We start from the raw sequence: 24428 nt of genomic DNA on the forward strand, positions 1-24428 counted from the left end.
AGGAAGATACAAGAGGCCATCGTTCCCAGTAGAGAAGACACCGTCCTCACTGTTGTAGATGGAGTGGTCGCAAGAGCCTGAGCCTTCTGAAGGAGTGATAATCGTCGCTCTTCCGAAGGAGACACGCTTGCTGACAGCGTATTGATGGTGGCTCCCAAGTACTGAATGCACTGGACCGGCGTCGGGACAGACTTGGACATGTTGATGTGCAACCCCAGCTTGTTCAAGAGAACGCACGTCTTCTAGAAGTGTGCCTGAGCTTCCGAGAAGGAGGAGGCCTTGATCAACCAAACGTCCAGGTACAGGTAGACAAACACCTTGTTCTTCCTTAGGTGTGCTGCTACCACTGCCATGCACTTCGAGAATGTTCTGGGCGCAGACTTCAGCCCGAATGGCAGTACTGTGTACTGATAATGATTGGCACCAACTTGAAATCGCAGAAACTTCCTGTGTTTGCGTGCAATGGGCACATGGAAGTACGCATCCTGTAGGTCTATTGCACATAGCCAGTCTCCCTGTTGCAACTGAGGATAAATCTGATGCAACAACAGCATGCAAAACTTTTCTCTGCGAATCCACTTGTTTGCCTGTCGCAAGTCCAGAATGGACCTGAACTCGTTCTTGTCCTTCTTGCGAACCAGGAAGAACCGGGAGTACAGACCTCTTCCTCTTTGAGACAGAGGTACGTCTTCTATCGCCCTTTTCCCTAACAGGATATCGGCCTCCGCCTGGAGCTCGCGCAGTTGATACTGCGAACTGACCGGAGGAATTGATGGAGGCGGGCTAGTGAACCGAAGACTGTATCCATTGCAAACAATATTCAGCACCTACTTGTCCTGAGTAATTTTTCTCCACTCTGCCAGAAAAAAATTGAACGCTTCCCCCCACCGGAGCGGGTAACGGATGAAGGGGAAGTAACAGCTCAGGGTCGCTGTAGAGGCCTGCTGTCCCCCTATACCCTTCTGGCGCTTCTGGAAGGGTCTCAGGAACTGCTACTGTTGTTGCTGCTGCTGTCCCGAAGACTACCCTCGTCCTCTTCCCTGTGCACCGAACTGTCTCTGGAACGGGCGGTAGGACTTCTTTTCTTTGGGTTTCTCCAAGCCCACAGCCGTCAGGGTCTCTGCCTTCGCCTTCATGCGGGCCATCTCATCATCGGCATGTTTTCCGAACAATGTTTCCCCGGAAAAGGGCAGATTGGCCACCCGCTGCTGGGCCTCCGGCTTGAGTGACGTGAACCTGAGCCAAGCATGGCGCCGCTGGTTGATCCCATGACAGTACCCATGGGCAGCCAAAAAAGAGACATCCGCAGCTGCACTGATGACCTGGTTTGACACCAGCATCCCCTCTCTGAAGATCCAATGGAAGTCCTCCCTCTTGTCTCGTGGCAGGAGTTCCGTGAACTGTTGCAGGGAGTCCCACAGGGCACGGTCATACCGCCCTAGCAAAGCCGTATCGCTGGACGCCTTCATGGCCGTGGATGCAGTCCCACAAGCCTTCCTTCCAGCCGAGTCGATCCATCGGCTTTCCTCATCGGGCGGCACGGTGGAGGACGGGGAGGTAGACACCCAATTAGTGCTATCAGTGCACAATGACGGAACATTTGTCGCAGCAAATTTTCAAGAAGGGATGAAGGCGATAGGCTCCTGGATGTCATCTAACTGCCTCAAGCTGAACTCCAACAAAACGGAGGTGATGACATTCGGGAGCTTGCAGCCGGCCTGGTCCCCCCTGTGGTGGCCATCACAGATGGGCACGCCCCCCCAGCCAGTAGTCAAGGTACGAAATTTGGGAGTCACTTTTGATAACAAATTGACGTTCCTCCACCACGCCAATTCTGTGGTATCCTCTGCTTTCTTCATCCTAAAAAGAATAAAGAAACTCCTCCCCTACCTGCCACAATCCGCCGGTAAAACATTGATCAGTACCCTAGTGTTCTCCAGAACCGATTATTGCAACTCCCTATTGCTGAATGCTCAGGAAAAGGTACTTAATAAGCTTCAGACGGTACAGAATGCCGCGGCCAGAATTCTCCTATCCATCCCCAAATTCACCCCTACCTCCCCTTACATCAAAAAATTACACTGGCTCCCCATCAGGAGCCGAATAAAGTTTAAGGCACTCTGCATAGCCTATAAAACCTTGAACAATCCCGGACCATTGTTCCTAAAAAAAGCCCTCTGCCCAGTGGAACATCAGAGAACATTACGGTCGGCATCAGCTTACCTGTTAAAAGTCCCACGGACAAAAAAAACCAACTGGGGAGACAGATGCTTCACCATCGCAACTGCCAAACTATGGAACACTCTGCCACTCCACATTAAAACTGCCCCCACGCTGCTAAAATTTAGAAAGAGTCTCAAAACCTGGCTGTTTACCTCCTAAATTCTTCCCCTACTGAAGTGAAGTTCTGTAACACTAGCGCCGAGACACCCGTATGGGTAATTGTTGCGCTCTAAAAATTGCGATAAATAAATGTAACTTCCTGGCCGCCGTCTCTATCACAGAGTCAGGCACCGGATCTATCCGAAGAAAGGCCGGGTCCGAATCCGGTCCGAGGTCGGGAGGGAGCGGCCTTCACCACTGCTGGAGTGAGGAACAGCTCCTCCGCAGGCTCTACCAAACCAGGTACTAGTGGCCGTAGAGGGCGAGACAAATGCTTCTTGTGAAGCGTTTCAAATATCACGGACGTCGTGGGTGTTGGAGCCATCACCGTGATACCCAATTTTGCAGCCCCCCTCAGGAGAACCTCCTGGAACGTGCTGATGTCGTCCACCGGAGACACCGTTGTCCCTGGGGAGTCCGACAAGGTCGGTGAATAGGACCGGGTCCTGGAGGAGTCCGTGCGGGACCTAGAACCCCGCCTCCTATGGTGACATCTTGATCTGGTGGAGGATCTACGTCGACTCCTCGATCTTCCTCTCCGTCCGGAGCGGGATCGCGACTTCCTTGGCCTCGGTCGATCCGCCGGTTCCACCGGAGCGGGCGACTTTGGTTTGGCCGGGGCCTTCGGCTTAGGGATCCCCTTGGGAGGGGTCGGAAGTCTGGGCAGTGAGACCGATCTCTGGCAACTGAGGTCGAGGTACAGGTGCGGAAGTGGTGGTAAAGGAGGAGGAGTAGGGGCCCTCGGAGGGAGACCCCTCGGCAATGGAGGCGGGGGTGTAACCGGCCTCTGTGACGGGGTATACACCCCGGAGTAAACCGAGCCCGGTGATCCGCCTTCCTTTCCAGCCTGGGACGTTGGCGAATCTCCCATGACGTCAGGCCTCCTTCCACGTCTCTTCGGCGTCGAAGAACGGCGACCGGACGGCGAGCGTCGGTCCATCGACGTCGAGCGTCTTTTCCTCAGCGTCGAACGTCTTCGCCTCGATGGCGACCTAATCCGCCTTCGAGGACGACCTCCTGCGCCTCGATGGCGACCTTCTGCGCCTCGACGGCGACCTTCTCTGCCTCGACGGCGATCTACTCCTCGACGACGAGGATCTCCTCGACGACGATCTTCTCCTTTTCGCCAACGGCGAAGTCGCCTCGACGGCGAGCGCCGACGCCGGGCCTTTCGACGTCGATCACTCGACGATGACTTTGATGAGGACGACGGTCTGTTCAGTTCCTTCGACGTTGAGCGTAGACGTCGCTTCGCCCCAGACGACGGGGAACAGACCGTAGTCATCCCTCTCGACGCCGTAGTCTGAGCAATCGACCCAGATGGAGAATGGGGACGCTTGCTGGTCTTCCTGCCCCTGGGGAGTCCCCCAGAGGCCTCAGCACGGGCAGAGGAAGCTCCTCCAGACCCACCTTGCGCCTTCAGCCTTCTTTCCTCAAGGCCCTGAAGCCTGATCTTCTTTCTGTCCTTCAGGGTCCTGCCAGAGAAGCCCTGACAAATCACACACTCCTCTGGGACATGGGAAGAGGGAAGGCAGAGGATACACACCTCATGGGGATCTGATTTGGCCTTCTTCCTGGAGCACTCCGGTCATTTGTTAAATAATGCAGGCATATTTGACATAAAAAGGGTGCAAAAACCAAGAAGAAAAGCACCAAAGTACTTAGAAAGCACTCAACTTGAAATAAAAGTGAAAAATCACCAATAAACCCTTGAAAAGGGAGAGCTCAATGCTCCAGGGTCCTGCTTGCAGGAGCCGGAAAAAAGAACTGAAAGTAAAAGGGACCTGCAGTGCATTCTGGGATACTGTGAAGATCTGGAAAGTTCTCTTAAAGGCACAGTATCCTATTCTGAGCCACATAATGGCAGCCTATGGGGCTTGTCTGTCCAGGTCTTCCTCTCTATCATTCCAGAGGGGTTTTTGCTGCTAAAGCAAGGGAAATCTGGACAGACTTTGCTGTTTGTGGATTTTTGGTGAAATTTCTAGTTGAAGTACTGGACAGTGTAGCCTGGTTTTATAGGCTGCATTATCTGTCTTTAATTCTCTCTTAAGTGTCTGTGCAGTTCTGCATTTTTCGACACTTTAAGAGATTATTTTTGATTTCTCCGGGGTCCACGCACATGGGCGGGACTATTCACTAGATTATGACTATACACAGAGATCCCCTACTACAGAACCTTACATTCCTGGCTTTAAGGGAATCTGCATTCATTCTATCTTCCTTTGCATGCTATTCTGAGGCTAGATCACAAAACATCTTTGACAGATACTTGTCCTGGTAAATAAGGCAGTGCTTGGTGCTACAGCTTTTACTAGCGTATTATGAAAGCAGATTTCTAGAGGTGGTAATGTGTGGCAAGAATGTTTATGCACATTTATAGTGTTGCATTTTGTTGTGGTTGTGATGTGTAATGTTGTTTTTCATGCTATTGTGTTTTTATACTGCATTACTGCATTGTGTTGTTGTTGTGTTTTGTCTTGGTGTGAAGCTCAGTCTTATGGTGGGTGGGGCAAACCAAACTTTACTCCATGTTGATCCTTTCCACAGTCCTGCCTTGGCTTTAGGCAGAATGGAGGGCAGCCAAGCTACCACGGGTGTGACCACCTGCCGCAGCAACAGCAGTTTACCAATTTCTTCACTACACTGCTGAGGTTTTCTCTCTCAGGCTGCCTTGAGCACTGCTCACCTGGAGTTTTATAAGTGCACCTCTCCCTAATTTTGAGCCTTCCTCACTGCCACAGTCCTGTAGTGATTTCACTGTTGGGCCCACTTTGATTCTCCCTTAGTTTTGCATTATTTTAGAAATACGCTATACATGTTATATATGTATTTAGTTAGGCAGGGGGAGATTAAGTGAGTTGCCCAGAATCACAGGATGTAGAGCTGATGCTGAGCCTGGATCCTGGTTCCCCAGCTCCACTTCGGTAGCTCTGACGCTTAAGCCACATCCTCTACCCAATCAACTGAAAGCAATTTTGATAATTTGTTTTTAGATTTCTAGACTTACGCCACCGAGACCTGCGTTATTTGGGTGCTATTTATAGCAACAGAAAAATCACGACACCCTGGGAATGGTAAATAACACCAACTATGAGTTTACATGTGAAACTAAAGCACACAGGTGGATTTTGATTCTTACAGTACCAAAATCTACATGTCCTGATTTTTACCAGGGATTTTTCGACAACTAAATGTCACCACATTCGAGCTGCCGAAATTTACCAAGGGAAAAATCTGTTGCATTCTAACATCATAATTCCAACTAAATGAGGGCCTCTTACTTGATGACTCTGATTTAAGCTATGATGCTCTTCCCTTCCACTTGTCAAGGATGTCTTTAAACACCCCTTTTCTCTGTTTTACAGAACCCCACTCCACACCTCAAGACAAATAATTATCAACTGCTTCCCAAGTATGCAGTACCTTCTTAACAGATGTACCACTCAACCTGTAAAAAAAAATGCATCTTTTGTTATTCCGTTGCATTAGTTTTAGAGGCTCAAGTTCTTACTTTTTGCAGAAATCATATTTTGCAACATCCTCGACCGCGCTTCATCTAGAACATCCTCCAAAAAGACAACTTCTCCTTTGCGGGTCTTCATGCCCTTGACTAGCCCAAAGGGCACATGGCGGCAGCTGCAGGGAGAGAAAGTTGCATGAAAACTCAACCATGGGTTTCAGTTCTGTTGTTTCAGAGATGTGCAGTTACCAGTATACAAACTCTGCAAGGAATCAAACCTGGACAGATCTAGATTCATTTCAGTGGGGTGCTTATACAGCAGGTTTTCTAGGATGTATTCTTCACAGACTGAGGCACATTTTGTAAGCCTATTTTTGAAATCATAGACTTAGTACTCGTTCAGGGGTAGATCTTGTGCTCAAACTTTCAAAAGATTTTGCATGCGGAATAAATAACTGCATGAGTTACTGCTTGACTGAACATTTTTTCTTCAATTAGATTATGATTTTATTTACATCAGGTTGATAGCCGCATAAAGCACTTTCTCAAGCCAGCTTTATTAGCAAGCATTGGCAAAAGTAATAGGCCTCGCCCTGAATATGCCCGTTTATTCTTTATTATTCTTGGTTTATGTCAAAGGCTAGAAATGGGGTGTTGAAAAAAATTTGGGACTGAATGAGTGCGTAAGTGAGCGTATGCTCGGAGTAATGAATGTTTGCGAAATAACTATCTACATGGCCAGTCTGCATTATGAAAATATTAAATACTGATGCAGAACCGGTTTATATGTATTGGAGTGTATTTGTAATTGAAAAAAATTAGGATGCAGTGTGAAGTTTATGAGTTAACAATTCCAGGAGTTAGGAAACAAAAATTATCCAAGCATAGTAGAATTAGGAAAGGAATTTGGAGGTGCGATCAGTAGGGAGGACACAAGGATGGCGGGAAAATGTAATATTTTAAAGGAAGATAAAATAGAGAGGAAATTGCAGGCCTGGCACACATAACTGAAATATGTCAGTGTACGCAGGGAACAATACAGCTAAATGTGAAGTGTTGGGAACAGAGAAGTGTGCTGGAAGGAAAAGTTTAATGTATTGTATTAAAAGTCATGCCTTATTGAGAGGACGAGTCTTGTGACGAGAAACGGCTGGCACCTGTGGGGAGTGGTGGGGCAGGCAAAATGGGTGATTGGTAGAAATAAAATAAAAATGTACTTACCTTCAACATGTCCTCCTCCTGCAGTCCGTTTTTCAGTACGGGCCCAAGCCAACTGAATTACCCAATCCTGGCGCTGCTCTCATGCTGTTAACCAGCATGAGAGAAGCGCCAGAATTGGAGGGAGCTCCAGAGGGCACTGGAGGCCTGCACTTGCTCTAACGCAGCTGTCTTAAGCTTTCATAGTGCTCAAGTCCGGCTGGCCATCTGAAGACGGCCAGCCAAAGAGACATGCGCCAGGCAGCCCAGCATCTTTCCTGCTTCTGCCACTCACAACCGTCCTGACCCTCGGTTAATGGACGGATGGAAGAAGAATAAAATAGTAATAAATTAACTTTATTACTATTATATTTTTTATCTCTGGGGGGTTTGTGGGCATTTTAGTTGGCCCGGCGAAGCTCCTCCATTCTCACAGAGGAGCTGCTCCTGCTTGTGCCGCCTAGCAGCTTTGAAGACCATGTGAATCTTGATAATAACGTATATCATGTTCTTTAGCAAAGCACAGAGTGCAAAGGAGACGGAGTGGTGCTGCCATCTGTCAGAAAGACAGTGAGCACCAGTACAATTTTATATCTTTGTGTCGCTTTGAAGGTGAACCCTGCACATCAAAAAATTACTACATAAGAAAGGAGAATAAAACACGATGCTTACATTGAAGGAAATGCAAATGTCCATTGTAAGATTGCAAAGTGTTAGGATAAAGAGTGCATGTTGGTCGGAAGGACAGAAAATAAAGTTGAACGGCAGTAGTAGCTCACAACTTTGTGGAGCCAAAATTGTAATGTGAAATACTATTTAAAAATATCATGGAAGAGCATAAAATGGGGATAAAGCGCAGGAGGTGTAAACATACGTGAATGATGTGTAAAACATAATGCACAGGTGTAACACTGTATGGAGGAGTAAACCTGCAAAACAAGCACAGGGCACATGGATAAATGTATTGTAAAAGGTGACTTTAGCGGGGGAGCAAACAAGAGTCCATGTGGCAGAGCGGGTGTCTACGCTGCACATATTTGAGGTCTGGAATGTAAAATAAGAGAGGAGGGAAACATAGGACATACGGCACGGTGGATGTGTACAAATAGGACGGATCTTTAGGCCAAGGGCCATATGTATCTAAAAAGAGTTTAGCGATTCTCAAATTGCGATTTTTAGCGAATCGCAATCAGAGAATCGCAAAATGCAATGTATGTAGGATTTGCTAAAAATGTTGCGAATCCTACATATTCCTTATTTGCAAATCACAAATTGAGATTCGCAATTAAGGAATACCTTCCCATTCATTCCTATGGGCTTGGAGGCCCGTAGGAATGAATGGGAAGACATTCTCAATTTGCAATTACCAATTAGAGTATCGTAAATTGAGAATGGAACTTCAAGGTTGCAAGGGTGCCAAAAGGACACCCTGTTGTACCCCTGAAATATGCATATGTGCACATTTTGCACACATACGTGCCCTAAAGGATTGTATGTGTGACATATGGCACTTTAAAAAATCAAAAAAGTGCCTTTTTAGGCCAAATAGAAAATTCCTGGTGCTTCCAGAATTGCATTTAAGGAATCTCAATTTGCAATTTCTTAATTGCATTCGCAAAATAAAGATTTGCAAATTTTGCAATTCTCTATTTTGCGATGGCCTTTTGGGATGATACATCCAAAAAAGGCTTTTTCCAATTCGCAACCGGCCGATTCTGAGAATCTGCCCGTTTGCAAACTAGAAAAAGGCTTGATACATATGGCCCTAAGACTTTTATAATGGAATGTAAAAGGAGGGGTGATGCATGGAAACAGAGAATGAAGCATGCATTTGAAGAAGACGGACTGCTGTAGGAAAAGAATACAGGAACACAGAATGTGAAGTACAGTAACCAAAGCAACCTGTAAATTATTTAAAAATTATTATAATGCACAGGTTAGTGGGTCAACTAATCAAGCAACACTGAGGACAGGTGATGGGAGCAAACAGAGTTGGTGCAATGAAGCACACAAGTGAGGGTGGGGGAAACAAACGGCAGACCTTCCAACTCACAACTCATACAGTGCCAATGTGTGCCACATGACATCACTACAGTCAGGAACTCTCAGCCTCCATCCCTGAGTCTAACCACCTGCCTAGTAACCATCAAAAAGGACCTCAAGCTCCTCCTTTTTGACAGACATCTTGGTTAATTCACCCTCGAATCAGACTTAAGTACTCTTTCTGATTGCGTTCTGACCTACCCTCGCTATATGACCCCACCATCTTAATCAATGCTTTAACTGTGCATTTCCAATGCCCAATTGCTGTAACTGTTCTTGTGGTTACATATGAACACAACCACCAAAGTAACCACCTGTGTTGAATTACTATTAATGTAATCCACTGTAACCCTTATCTCCTGCTTGTGTAAAGCACTATGATGCCTTCGGGCCATGCCCGCTCTATATAATAATTACACATAAATAGATATTGGTTTCCATCACACAGTCACCTGGTGAGGAGCTGATATACAAGGTGTCCACAGGATTAGTTGGAACCCCCTGCAGAGGGCAGGCTTCCAGCTAATTGTTTGGATGTTCTGCACAGCCGATGTCAATTAATGGAAATGAAACCAACCCAGGACATCGCAGGTGGCCTCACAAGCTTTGGGTTTTGGTGATGGAGGGGGAGGTGGTGAATTTAAAGTGCCTTGTGTGTGCTTGGCACTAAGCCCATCTTTCATAATTATGCATGGCTAAAGCACATTGGAAAGAAAAAACATAGCACATAGATAAATGTAATGTGAAATGTGACATTAGCTGGGGAGCAAACAGCGTCCATATGGTAAAGTGGGTGTCTACACTGCACATACTTGCAATGTGGAATGTAAAAAAAGAGAAGGAGCAAATTTAGGGCATATGGCACGAGGGAGGCATACAATTAATTAGGAAGAATCTATAGACCAAGGACCTAATTATGAGTTTGGTAGTCTGATGGACCACCTGCCGCACATGCTGTCCAACCGTCGTATTCAGAGTTGGGCAGTCGGACCGCCATGGGACCGCTGCTACTGCCAGGGATCCACAATCCCTGTCGGTCTTGCAGCGGTCTGAGGCCCGCAACATGATGGCAGTCCCGCTGCAGCAATACCAAGAATATTAGGAGTTTCCTCACCACCACAGTTTTCATGAAATGTGTGGCGGTGAGGAAACTAAGAGGGCCCAACAGGGCCCCCTGTTGCCTCAGGGCCAGGGGAGGCAATCAGGGGGGGCGCAAGTTGTGCCCCCGTCTGCATGCACCCCCCAATTTCTGCACGGCATGGACTTCACATGCCATGTTGCGCGGGAACGGTTTTTGGTGGTCCCCAGGGGATGTCTTGCTAAGGCTCAAATATGAGCCTTATCATAGCTCTGCCATGGGACCGACAAAGCAGGATTGCCAGGCCTGGATTCCAGTCTGAATCCGGTGAGCAGTCTCAGTAATGGTTTAGCAGTGTGATAGCAGGGCGCTGGCATGGCGGGCTGCTGCCACACCACCAAACTCTTAATCAGGCACCAAGTATTTTACAAAAGAAACTAAAAGAAAGGAGCACATAAGAGAAAAACAAAGAGGAAGCGTATAGAAACTGTGAATGGAAGATGCATTGCGGGGAAAATTTATTGTTGTTGAAAAAGAATGCAGGAATACATAATGTGAAGTAGAGAAACCACAACAGCCTGCATATTATCCCAAAAACTTCACTGCATGTGGTGGAGTGTCAAATACACAGGGTGGGGGGCTGGAAGACAGAAAAGGACAGGGACTGGGGAACTGGAGCAAAGAACACAAGCGCAAGTGGGGAAAAGTACACAAGAGGGAAAAATAAACATGGAGATGGGGGAGACAGAGAAGCACACGAGGGAGACAGCTGAAAAACACATGCACTCTCATGGAGTGCCCAAACGTAAAGAAAAAGCAGTTCTCTAAAAGCGACCAGTGGAAGAAAAAAAAACACCCAATCAAAGAGATAGTCAACAGCTTGTGCTACATGGGAGGGACAAATACAAGATAAACAAGCTAAAACAAGCAAGGCCATTGACTAGCAAGAAAGCAAATGACAATGAAAATAATGCCAGCAAATGGTAAGCAATGGGCTGGAATTAAACCTAAGTAAGCTCTTGTGGAGCCCCACCAGGTCTTTTGCTATCAGACAGCTGCTGTCTGGTAGACTTGACCTAAAAATAGGATGGGTTTACACTCAATAATGAATCTAAAATGCTGCTGTTCTTCCACAGGCGTCGCTACCAAATGAACTGCATGTAATAATTTCTATTGTAACTGATGTAATTTGTAAAGCAATGTTCCTCTGTTATAGCGCTCTGATACCTCTGGGTCTAGCCAGCGCTATATAATCCTTTTGATGTACCTTATAATGCAACAATCCCCTGGTTAAGTGCTCTGATACCTCCGGGTCTAGACAGCGCTATATAACCTCCGCAAATCAAATACACTAAAAACTGGTTTTCCTGAACGCTGAGACCTGAGCAACATGGCTGATGAACGGTGGAGCTGCTTGACAGCTAATGAGGAGTCCGGCCCTGGTTTCCCCCTTGACCGTCACCTACCCAGCCGGACATTGGGCATAGTTCCTCCTCGTCTCTCCGTTATTACTACTTCCTCCCCTCCCTCCTACGAATTATTGAAACATTGTTTATGTGTACTGTACCTTACTATGCTCTCGTTTCTGATGTAACTTTTAACGCAACGATCCAAAATGTTAAGCGCTTTGATACCCTCTTGGGTCAAGTTCGCACTATATAAAACTTTATAAATAAATAAATAAGATTAACTAAAATAATGTGTGTTCTCGTTAAGCCAAACTATAAATCCTTGTGGCACTGCATATGCCCGCCTTCCACTGTGTACATGTTCTTAGGCTGTTGTGGATTGCTTTCAATATGCATTGCAGTAAGTTGTATTTGACACTGTTAATTAGTTAAAAGAAAAGGACTATGAAGCAGACTCTTATGGTGAATTTTATATGTGAAAGTGCTAGGTTGGCCCGTCATAACGGATTACAAGGTGTCTCTACCACACCCACATATACTTGGTATCTGTAGTTCTCCTCACACACTCCTTGATCAACCTCAAATCCTCTGCAATGTCAGAAATAATTAAGTTAGAGCCCAGTTCTTTAAGCTTGTTTTTCTCTTCACGTGTCAGTGCGGTTTAATTGCTCGGGCTCTCGTGGGCAAGACCCATGTAAGGCAAGGGGTGAAGTCATACCTATTTCTAGTAAATCCTTTGTGAGTCAGGCTCATAAAACATGGCATCTGCTGCTACCAATGTCGGAAAATTGTATAAAGGTGTTTTATTGTAATGTTTTATTAACTGAACAATAAAAAAAAATATATAATCACTCACATGGCACCTGCTGCTACCATTCAATTACCAGATATAATGCCGGGTCGCACTGCCACTCTCTCATAAAACATGCTGTAACTTTTTCCAAAGACGCCCTTCTCAATAGTGCCAGCCACCTGCTGCCTCCATTCCACTTCCCTATTCTAGTAATTGGTGCAAGCAGCCTTTTCAGATAGGTTGCCCTTTTTTCATCCAGGAAATAGAGTGCTTAAATGCACACATGCTGTGAATTCTGGACCACGGCGACAAGCTAGCCTGAGCCCTGCGTCAAGCAGGTACCCACCCTCCTCCGCCCTATCAAGCGGGAAAACAAGGCGGGGGATCCAAGGACCTGTTTACCACCATGGAGGCATCAGCATACCTGCCAACTCACACGATGCCACCGTGTGACACACGATATCGGCTTCCATCACAGGGTCTGCTGGTGAAGAACCAATATCACAACGTGGAAGGGAAAACGAGCTGAAACCCACTGTAAATAGCAGTTTTCCAGCGCGTTTTTCGGGTTCTTTGAGCTGCCGACGTCCATTAACACCCCAGGTCAAAGGCACCAGCCTCAGCAAGCTTATTTGTTTTTTTGGGGGGGGGGCCTTGGGGGCGAGGTGGTTTTCAAAAGTGCCATGTAACTACTTCTGGGCACTAGCCCCCGCCCCCTTCAAGGCCCCGCCCCCTCCCTACACAGTGAGATCATTCTTTAAGTTGGCAGCTATGCAACGTGTTGACTTGCTTCACTTCATTTTGTTCTTAGGTTTCATTCTTTCCTGAGCTATCCCAGTACAGCATGAATGCATTAAAGCAGGCCCCACATAGTTTAAAAGAAAAGTAAGACCTGGTCCAAGATGCACCCTAAGCCTGTTTGGTACCCTGAAGGCAGTGAGTTAGCTTCCAATGCTCATGACGTCTTGAATACAGTCCAAAAGCAGAATATACAAGCCCAACATATAGTAAATCGCGCAATGGTACAACATACTTACAAAAAAATGATTGTCCCGAGGCAGATTAGTAACCAACAACATAAAACAGAACAAAATTAAAACTAAAGGCTTACCCATCTGTCCAGTCACAGCCCATGAGTCTCAGCACTTCAAACAAGTGTTGAAAATGTGTTTGCTGGCTTTTATCTGTCTTGTGAGAAAAACAACAATAGAATGTTTATCAGAAGAGTCATCGCTCATGAGACTTTTCATAGGCTCACATTTATATCATTCACCCAGTCCTTACCAACCTTCCTTTATCAACCATAAAGCAAAACAAAACACCATTTTAACAGCTTTAGTCATCATTGTGTTCCTATGAGTCGCCATTTTTAGGTCGAGGACCATCGCACTGCGTAGCAGTGGGCGGAGCCGAAGATTTTATAAGGTCGAGGACCGTCGCACTGCGTAGCAGTGGGTGGAGCCGAAGATTTTATGTTTTTAGTTAGGGGGCTTGAATCCGCCCCTTCTTCTTCCTAAACGGAGGCCAGCCATTGGAGGAGAGGGGCATCACTCGGTTCAAGCCCCGTCTTTTTCGGATTCGGGCAGTGTTTTTTGCCTTCTTTCTATCTGTGACGTCATCCGTCACTCAGCAAAAAATACGCCCCCGATTCAGAAAATCTCGGACCTTTGCGGCAGCCATTTTTTGTTGTTTTTGTTGTTGAGTGATTTTGACTCCGACGAGTGCCCAATTTGACTTTCTCAGTAAATACGTGGACCTATACGAGTGAGTAATATTTGTCATCTGACATCGGTTACACAAAGCTTCCTGTGATTAAGTCTGAGAGGAGGTGAGTGCTGCCAGGAAGATATGTCGACAGAATAGACCTGACCTCGGAAGCGGCGTATTGCGTGCATTGTAACTCATACCGCTCCGCGCGCCTGCATTCATCAAGGCATCCCTCGGCCAAGTGCCATGTGCTCCGCCGCTGCAGTCTTTGTTTAAAATGCATTAGAAGTTATTTGTACGTACGTAATACTTGCTCTCCCATTTAATACCCAACTTGTGTTTTTGCTTTGCACGGGAGGACGAGCGTTTCTCCAGTATAACGCTATTCCAACTTTTATCACTAGAGGGCACCGCTGTACCACTCACCAGAACTTTAAGTAAACAACTGCGCGCCCCGCTCCCTGAGGGAGTAGGTGGCCTCTCTCCTGATGTAGCGATACTTGAGGGGTCCGTCGGGTAAGAGCCTGCCGGGAGGGGAGGGTAAGATGTGCCTGTGATACTGATCAGAGCTCAGTCAAAGGTGTCCCATAGATGTGATTGTGCTAGGCTAATGGTTTGTGTGAGCATGATACATTTGGGCCGGACATTTTGAAAGCTCTTCTTCTGTGTCGCCACTTGGACCAAGGGGGGCTTAGGGGGCTGCCGACCACCGGGAGGCCCCCCATGTCAGTTTGGGAGTGGGGGGGGCGGGATCTGCAGGCCCGTGGGCTGGTTTTTTCTCCATTTGGGCTCCTTTTTGGTTGTGCCCAACTGGGCTTCTATAAATGCTCCCCGACTCCTCCCCCGGCCACCATTTTAGATTTCGGTGACCTGGTGACCGGGGTTATAGTGGTTTTTTGCTCTTTTATTATAACAAGCTTAGGCAGTTTATTCAGGAATTAATTTCCGGAATGGCGTCAGAAGATTACCGCGTCTTAGAAGCGATCCGGCTGCTGAGTGAGGCTGGTTGCCTGGACTTGGTGCTGGGGGACGCGGCGGGGCCTCCTCGGTCGTCGTTTCAGGCCTCGGCCAGTGTTGCAGCGGTCGTTGCCTCTTGCATGACCCCCAAGCGTCCGCGAGTAGATGCGGTGAGTGACCGGGGCCGCCCGCGTTCTCGGAAAGCGGCCGCAGGATTAAAACTGTGTCCGGCCAAGGTTCGGGAGGCGGGCGCTGGGCCCCATCCGCGGCCGGAGGTTGTGGGGGACAGTGGTCTATCAGTGGAGGCAGTGGTGGGGCCGCCGGAGCTGCTTCTTGCTTCGGCGGTTTCAGTTAGGGAAGTTTCGGCCCCCGTGCAGCGAGGGAAGCGCGGGGGCGGAGGGGCGCCAAGAGGCGTTCTGCCTCATTAGCAGCGTTCTCTGTTGTGGAGCCAGCGGGGGCAGGAGGGAGTGCGGTAGAACGTGATGCTCGTTCCCGCGCCCGGGTGCAGGCCATGAGTAGCGCGCAGGGGGGGGAGAGCAGGGTATGGTCAGCCCCTTCCCCTCCTGTAGTATTCTTGAGAGACGTGTGGGGCTTGATGGTAGGGAGGCAGGGGATGCAGTTTATACCCGGCCCGCCTTATTTTGGGTCCCCAGTTGTGGTTGGTGAGAACAGGCAGTTTCAGGCTGATGTGCAGGGGGGGCAGTGGAGGAGGTGGCACCTTTTAGCCCTCTTCTATTTTCTCCTCAGGCTTCTCTTAGAGGTGAGGTAGTGTCGGTGCATAGTGGGTCAGTGGGTGAAGGAGAATGGGCACAGGTGGGGGAGTGGGGTATCTTGCCTCAACAGGAAGTAGTTTCTGATAAAGGGCTCCTGCCACCCCCCACTCATAATTGGGCCAGGTTTTTGGGGGCACAGATGGTTCTTCGGGGCTGGTGGCAGGGCAGGTGGAGGACATGAGACAGGGAGGAGAGGCAGGATCTTGGGAGGGGTTGCATATTTTTCCATCCTGGTCGAGAGGGCTGAGGGACGCTGGGGTTAAGGATGTTGTGGTAGGACGTGGCTGTCAGCAGAAGGCAGGGGGTGTGAGGGCCTCCCCCAGTCAGCTGCATAAGTTAACTGGTAGAGCAGTTTTGGCGCTAGAATTTTTTGGGGGAGGTATCCAGGTTCAAGGGGGTAAAGTTTTGGGCCCCGCGGCCTCTGTTGTCCAGGCCATGGTGGACTGGAGCAGTGAGGAAGAGGTAGGGAATTCCCCTCCCACAGCGGCGGATGCACGCAGGGCGGAGGTAAGCTCGTTTTGGCCAGATGGAGCAGGTTAGAAGTGTGTGGTCAGGGGCAGGGATTTCCAGTGGTCAGGAGCTGGGGGCTGGTAGTTTTAAGGGTCCCGGCACATCAGTCCGATTTTTTTCTCCACAGGCTAGGGTTTTTCCTGGAGCAGCAGACTCGGTAGGGCGGAGTGCGGCCCAGTGGCGCCGAGGAGAAGGGAGGGTAGAGCCTGGCGCGGCACTTCCCGTACTGTCGGGGGATCCTGGCGCGGTCAACAAACGCAGGTCCGGCGCGACTTCGCTGGCCCCAACTTTAATCCCTTCACGTTGGACAGAGCGGACAGCAAGATAATTTTCTGAGTTTGGTCAACGTTTGGGGGAGTACCGGCGGGTACAGTCGGCTCCCCCGCATGGTGTTAAGAAAGGGTTTGGTCAGGCCCAGGCAGGTCATGTAGGGCATGGTAAAGCCCATGGTATGATGTCAGTGGCTGGCCCTTGACAGATGGAGGAGCCTTTGGTGTTGGACTACAATGAGTGGAGCCCCGAGGAAGGAGAGCTACGTGATGTTGAGGTTGGGGGGGGGGCCTTCTCATGCTTCTCGTAGTTTTTTTACAGGCACCGGCAGTGATACCGCACAAGGTGGATTCAGCGACTGGACCCAGGAGAGAGCGCGGCCCATCGGTGAGGGTTCCTCGACTGGTAGACAGTGTGGAACACGTGTCTTGGCGGTCGGTGCCCGATCAAGCCCCCTTGTTACAGCCAGGTGAGAGTCGTGAACCACGGGCCAAACCGAAAATGGTGTCTGTGGGGACAGGGGGGGGGGGAGGACTGTGGAGCAAGCGAAGGAAAGCTCAAAGGTCGTTATGTTAAAGATCAAGGGGTTGGCACAAGGGAGGAGGAAGGAGGTTTGGTGACAAAGGTGGAGAGTGGTATGAACACAGATGAAGTGGCCATATGCAAAGATCCTTTACATAGTAAGGAATTGAAGATTAAGAAGCTGCCCTACATGGGCGTTACAAAACCTTTGGGAGCGCATTTGATGTTGGCCACAAAAGAAAGGATTTGGAAGGGGGAGTATGTCGAAATTTTGAAACTATTGCATAGAGAAGTACGTTCAAAGGAAGGCTCTAAGGAGGAGGAATACGAGTTGGCTAAACGTCCAAAGGTACCTTTGACTATTGAAAACTGGACGGCGGCGTTTTTAATTTATGCCAGCGTCTATTGTGAAAAATTCCCGGAGCGCTGTGTTGCTATATTTAAATACATGGACGCAATAAGGAAAGCCCAGATTACTGGTAGTGGCTTTGCATGGGCCCAATAGGATGAGGAGTTTAGGGCTCGCATGGCCTGGGATCCGGAGGCAAAATGGGGGGAGTTGGATACTGATCTGTGGCAGCACACGATGGGAGCGTCAGCTGGGGGTAAGACGATCTTTACAGCTTGTGATTTGCCCTTGGTTTACCGGCCCTTTCAGGGGAACCCCACCTGGGGTGGGGTGGGAAGTACAGCAACAACACAGACTGGAGTTGGGGCCTGCTGGGATTTTAATAAGGGCCACTGCACCAGGGAATACTGTAGATTCCGCCATGAATGTTCCCAATGTGGTAGAAAGCATCCTTTGGTCAAGTGCTGGGGGGCAGGGAATCCGGGGAGTCAGCAGTGGCCGCGACCAGTGGCCAGCACTCCAGGCCTTTCACAGCAACCCCAGGCTGCTAGAGGGGGAAAAGGTCCACAGGGGTCTGGGCCAAAAGGCTCATACTCCGGTTAAACTAGAGCAACTAGCGGAGGCGCTTCAGGGGTATGGGGATGTGAGAGTCAAGGAGATGCTACTGGATGGCTTTAGAGAGGGATTTCGCCTTGGTTACAATGGGCCACGGCTGCGGCGTTGGTCGAAGAATTTGAAATCAGCTAAGGAACACAAAGACATAGTGCAAGAAAAACTGGATAAGGAGGTACGGGATGGTAGAATGGCAGGGCCATTTGATGACTGGCCTATGGAGGAGTTGATTGTTTCACCAATTGGGGTAGTCCCCAAAAAGGAGGAGGGTCAGTACAGGCTAATTCAACACCTATCATGGCCGGAGGGGTCTTCAGTCAATCACTTTATTGATGAGGAGGCGGCCTCTGTGTCATACTCATCGGTTGACGTTGCCATGTCACTAGTAGTGACGGCGGGTGCAACTGCAGAAATGGCTAAATGCTATATTAAATCTGCATTTGGACTGCTTCCAGTCCATCCAGAGGATTTGAATCTCCTGGGGATCCAGTTTGCTGGTAAATGGGACGGGGACAAGGAATTGCCAATGGGTTGTTCAATGTCCTGTTCCCTTTTTGAATCATTCAGTACCTTTTTGCAATGGTTTTTCACGCAATGCAGTAGCCATGAGTTGGTAACGCACTATTTGGATGACTTCTTTTTTGTTGGTTCCCCAGGCTCCGCGGAGTGCCAGGCAGCTCTGAACACGTTCCAAGGGCTCATGGAGGAGATTGGAGTACCATTGACGCCTGAAAAGGCAATGGGTCCCTGCGCGACCATGTCCTTTTTGGGAATTGAGATTGATTCAGTGGCAATGCAGGCACGCCTGCCCGTTGAAAAGAAGGTGAAAATGTTGGAACTTTTGGAGACCATGCTACAGGAACAAAAAGTGACAGTAAAATAAGTGCAAGTTATATTAGGCCATCTTAACTTTGCGTGCAGGGTCGTCTGGGCGGGCTGAACTTTTTGTAGACGCTTGGGTCGAGCACTGTCCGGGCAGCACTTGCCCCATCACCATGTCCGGTTGTCAGCTGGGGTTAAGGAAGATCTTCGAATGTGGTCAGTCTTTTTGCACTCCTTTAATGGTGTTCCTTTGGCCAGGGAGGATAATTGGGTTTGGGATGTTCAAATTTTCTCAGACGCAGCGGGCAGTGAAGGTTTTGGCCTTTATTGGCAAGGCAAGTGGTGTGCGGAGAAGTGGCCAGACCAGTGGAAGGACGGTGGAAGAAACATTGCCTTTTTGGAACTCTTTCCAGTGTTGGTAGCTTTAACTCTGTGGGGACAGGATTTGGCCCATAAGAAGGTGCTGTTTCGAATTGACAATAAGGCTGTGGTAGACATAATTAACAGACAGTCGGCCAGAGATGAACAGGTTCTGAAGTTGCTGAGAACCTTTGTGTTAGGTTGCCTGAGATTTGACATTAGTTTCAGGGCTTTACACATTCCCGGAGTGAACAATGACATTGCGGATGCTTTGTCTCGTTCGCAGTGGGAGAGATTCCATGGGCTTGCCAAGGACGCGGGCAGGACACCGACTCCCATGCCGGAACATCTGTGGTATGTAGGCAACGTAGGGTCATACACCTGGTGGTAGGTTCTTTGTCGGTATCCACGCGGGCGGCTTATGCGCTGGCTTGGAATTAATTTTTAGCATCAAGGCGCTTGCAGACGGGAAGCTGGTTGGCGGAGGTCTGAGGATGTTGTGCAGTTTATTCTTGATTTAATGGATAAAGGTCTGTCCAGAGTTACGATAGCTGGGAAGCTAGCAGGCATTGCATTTATGGGGAAGCTACTTTGGGGATACACCCCTTCCGCTGGGGAGGTGGGGAAGAGAATGCTGGAGGGTTGGTCTAGAGAGCGGGAAGCAGAATGGCCAGTTCGGTCACCTTTATCTTGGCAGACTTTAGCCAGGGTAGTAGATACGCTTCAGTCAGTGTGTAGGAATACTTTTGAGGCATGCCTTTTTTCTAAGCTCATGGTGTGGATGTTTTTGGGGCGTTTCGAGTTTCAGAGTTATTAGGTTCTAAGTTGATGCAGGGCCTGAGGTGGCAAGAGGTGCATTTGTCAGACAGGGGTGTTCATATTTGGGTGAACAGGTCAAAAACAGATCAGAGGAATAGGGGCAAAGGCATTTGGTTAGTTGCGTCATCCCCCCTTGAGACGTGCCCTTTACAGTGGGGGCGGCGTTGGTGTGTGTTGTCGGGTGGGGGTGTTGAATCCAGTGTTTTTCAGCACGCTGATTGGTCCCGGCCTTGGAATACCAACTTCTCATGGTGCTTCTTAAAGCTCTGCGGAGCATTGGGCTGGATGGGTCACGTTATGGGGCTCACTCATTCCGGATCGGGCCGCCACCGAGGCGAATATCGTGGTTGGTCTAGACAGGATATAATGCGCTTAGGGCGTTGGTCATCTAATTGCTTTCTGCGCTATGTGAGACATGTGGGGGAGGCGCCTGCGTCATCTGTTTTGTCTTAAGTGTGAAAAATTTTTTTCATTCCAGGTTCTGTAACTGGCCCTCATGCAGAAGAAATGACCATCTGGATTGTGGGGCACTCTTTCATAAAATGGGCTGATGTTCAAGCTTTTCGCAGTTATTTTGGTTCTTTTTTAGGCTTTAACGAGCGTTTATTTAAAGTTGTGTGGAAGAGTAAAGGAGGGATGCTTTGGGAAGAGTTGATTCCTGCTCTTAACTCTTGGTTAGTGGGGGGCCAGTGTCCAGATGTTTTGCTTATCCTTTTAGGCGAAAATGATTTGTGTGGAGTTAAAGGTGTGGTTTTATTGAGGGCCATGAAAAGAGATCTTACACTTTTGAAGGAGCAATGGTCAGGTTGCCATGTGTTATGGACGGAATTGGTTCCGCGCAGGGTTTGGAGAGGTGCACATAATCCTAAAGCGATTGATAAGGCACGTAAGAAGTTGAACTTGGAGTTTTCCAGATTTTGCCGTGGCCTAGGTTTTGGTAGGATGATTCACAGAGACATTCGTTTTGATGCTGTGGACTTTTTTTTAGAGGTGATGGGGTGCATCTATCCAGGATGGGTATGGATTTATATCTCTTAGAGATCTGGGAAGTTTTGTCTCGTTGCCTGAAAGTACAAGAGTTTTCAGGTTAGGCCAGGTGGCAGTGGTTTTTTTTAGTTCTTCCTTGCCTTTTTGGGGGGCAGAAAGAGGGAGGTATTAATTCTCCCCTCCAGCTGTCTGGGTGGCAGGGGTCAGTGGTGTTTTGCCAGGATTGCCAGGATTGTGGTGGTCCGTTTGCTTGGTTGGGCCATCGTCACGGTGAGTTGGGCAGGTTAAGTTGTTGTGCTGGTTACTGGGGTTGGGGGAACAGAATTGGTTGAGGGACAAGACAGGGATTTTGGATAATGGTCTGGGGGATTTGTTAAGTTGAAATGTTTATGCAGGAATTTGCATTGTTGGTATTGTGTAATGTTGTAATGTATGGGTAGGGGGCGAGGGCAAAGACGTGTTAGGGGTGGGGGCGGAGTTCGGGGGTCAAGGAAACATGTTATTTAGTGAGGTTTAGTTTTGTAAGGCGTTGCCGAGGTTTTTAATTTGTTAATGTGCACCTGTTTCAATAAAGCGGCCTTTTTCACACAAAAAACTGGTTGTGGTATGCTATCCCCCCCCACCCCTCCCTCCCAAACCGCACAGCACCGAGCTCACCGGCGGCAGGCAGGACCGCCCCTCCCAGCGCACACCCACAGCACAGGAGGAGCACAACGCTCCCACTCAGTCTCACCCTGCAACACCGCGCTCACCGGGGCCAGTACAGCTCTCCCCCGCAACCCCGAGTTACGGCACTGCACGGCACCCCTGGGACCCTCTAAAGTATGTACGAAGGGCTGAGTCAAGTGGTACATACACCGTGGGGTGCTCCTGCCTTCAGCACCTGTGTCTTGTACGTGCTCTGTGTGTGTACCAGCTTACCTGCCTTACCATCCGAAGAAGCCGCCTGTGTCTGCCTGCCTGTGTCCACAAGCGTTTATGTCTCTCCCCACCCCTGTTTCTGCCTGTAAAAATCCTGTGTTTCAGCTGCACACCCCCGGTGTCTTCTCTGGGCTGAGCCTGCTGTCCCACCACCTCTCCCCGCCGCTTGGGTGTCTTTCTCTGCTAGGTGGGTGCACACACTTTGCTCGTGCACGCGGACTCCTAACGGGGGCTTGGTTATGTGTCAAATCGGAGTTTGTTGATTTGTTTTTTGTTTTGATATGTTCTTGCTGCTCGTCCTGCACGTGCTTGCCCAGCCTCCAACCCGGGCGGGCGGTGTGTGTTTCCAGGAGTTTGTCCTTAGAGTTGAGTGTTTGCTTTTGTTGCCCTGATGCTGTAGATGCCCCAGCCAGTTAGACAGCTCAGGTGTTTCAGATAGTGCCTGGAGGTGCTGCAGCTTTGTTATTGTTGTTCAATAGGAAATGCATAAGCAACTCAACTTTCACTTGTGCGTAGGTTTAGCAGCACAAAGCTCTCACTCTCTCCTTGGTACACAATTCACTTTGCACTGTCTCTGTCTGTGTGTCTGTGTGTCTGTCTGTTTATGTGTGTGTGTGCGTGTCTGTTTGTCGGTCGTAGTGTATCTCTGTCTGTTCTTAATGTTGACAAATCTTTTGATGCTGCTGGCAATGCACATGCAGTTTCTGTGCTCCTCATAGTGCTGTGTGCGTAGCACCCAATGTTGAGTTTCCATGTAACGCCTGCTGCTGTCTCTCACTCACTAGGCAGTCTCTGCATCACTGACGTGAGGTCTCTGGACCACTCATAGTGCAGTCTCTGGACCACTCGTAGTGCAGTCTCTGTCTAGCTGACAGTAGCCTGTGCGTCAGTTTTAGTGCAGTCTCTGTATTGTCTCTGTTACACTCACTCTCCTGCCCGGTCTCTGTTACACTCACTCTCCTGCCCTATCTCTGTGTCACTGCTTGTGCTGTCCTAGGGTCACTCAAGATTCAGCCTCTGCAACCCCACTGTGCGGCCCCTGTAGCACTCACAATGCACTCACAGTCCAGTCTGTCTACCACTCATGCTGCGGTCTCTGTGTGTCTCACTCTATAGTTTCCCTGTGAAATCTTTGTGTCACTCATGGTAAGTCTCGGTACCACAGGAGGGACAGTCCTCTATTGTTCTTTTCGCTGTCTCTTTACAGCTCATTGTGCAGTCTCTGCGACGGTCCCTGTGCTCTCTCTTATTCACGCGATGAGCAGTTTCGGTATCACTCACTGCGTGAGCAGGTCCACATTATATCTGGTCGAGTGGCTTAGCCACAGGAGGAGTCTGCGTTGCTTTTGTTCACGTTTGACGGCGTCATTCATTTGCTAAATATAAGGGGCCAACATTTGCATAAAATAGAAAGTGACTTGTGGATGTAGGCCTACGGCTTTATCCCATAGCCTAAGTATGTAAATATACATAGATGTTGTGTCTACCCCTACTTTGCACCTACTTAGCCCCCACCACACAGTGCCCAGCAACTTTCAAAAAAAGCGTTGGCATAGCCAATAGGTCTCGATTTTGGGACCTTATAAGTGTTAAGCCATGCAACAGTTGGTGTTGTTGCACCAAGGATATTCTGCTGCATAACTAAATACTTATAGGGTCCAAAAAGCGATACCTATTGGCTATGCCAATGCTTGTACCACTCACCAGAACTTTAAGTAAACAACTGCGCGCCCTATTCCCTGAGGGAGTAGGTGGCCTCTCTCCTGATGTAGCGATACTTGAGGGGTCCGTCGGGTAAGAGCCTGCCGGGAGGGGAGGGTAAGATGTGCCTGTGATGCTAATCAGAGCTCAGTGGCTCGCGATGGAGGTTGAAGCCCCTTCCAGAGTCCCCGAAGGATAGTGGGAGAGAGTACTGGGCTGGCGTCTCCTGACAGGCATCAATAACCAACAGAAACGGAGGCTATAAAACACTTTACCTGAGGACTAACTGCGCACATACGCACAGGGGATCTCAGCTCTGACAACGAAAAGTGCCGCGGGGTTCTGAGCGGCTGGACGGGTCGGGGACGGGCACTCTACAGGAGGGTAAGCAAAAGATCGGGTGGAATAATAGTTTGGGGAACACTTAATTAAGTAAGTGTTTAAAATGATGTTCTTATTTATTAATCTACAGAGTAAAATTGCTCAAACACTTGACGTGGTCACTGGAACAGATGGGGTGAGGCTGCCTAGCGCCCCTTGATAACATTTTGGACGAGTCATCCGGCCCGCGTCAGCACCCCCTCTTCATTTCGAAGGGATCCATCGAGAAGGTGGGAAGAGATGAGAGGGCAACTCCGATAAAAACTGTAGTCGCTAATATGTCATCCGAGAAGAGGCGACAGGCCAACCTTGATCATGTTTGTCGTGGTCAAGTGAACAACTGAGTCAAGTTATTTGGTTAACCGTGGTAACCCG

The 24428-nt window shown here is 48.8% G+C and overlaps 1 protein-coding gene across 1 annotated transcript in view; it reads right to left on the bottom strand.

Annotated features, from left to right (window-relative positions):
• RARS2 (arginyl-tRNA synthetase 2, mitochondrial) overlaps nt 1-24428 on the bottom strand; it is a 273941-nt gene that overhangs the window by 87482 nt on the left and 162031 nt on the right. The window contains exons 13-14 of the mRNA XM_086926598.1: nt 13474-13550; nt 5894-6018 (exon numbers count right to left, since the gene is read on the bottom strand). Coding sequence (XP_086782724.1) covers nt 5894-6018; nt 13474-13550 — 202 coding nt within the window. The remainder of the gene's footprint in view (nt 1-5893; nt 6019-13473; nt 13551-24428) is intronic.

Source organism: Lissotriton vulgaris, chromosome 6, assembly GCF_964263255.1.
Source record: "Lissotriton vulgaris chromosome 6, aLisVul1.2, whole genome shotgun sequence".
NCBI lineage: Eukaryota > Metazoa > Chordata > Amphibia > Caudata > Salamandridae > Lissotriton > Lissotriton vulgaris.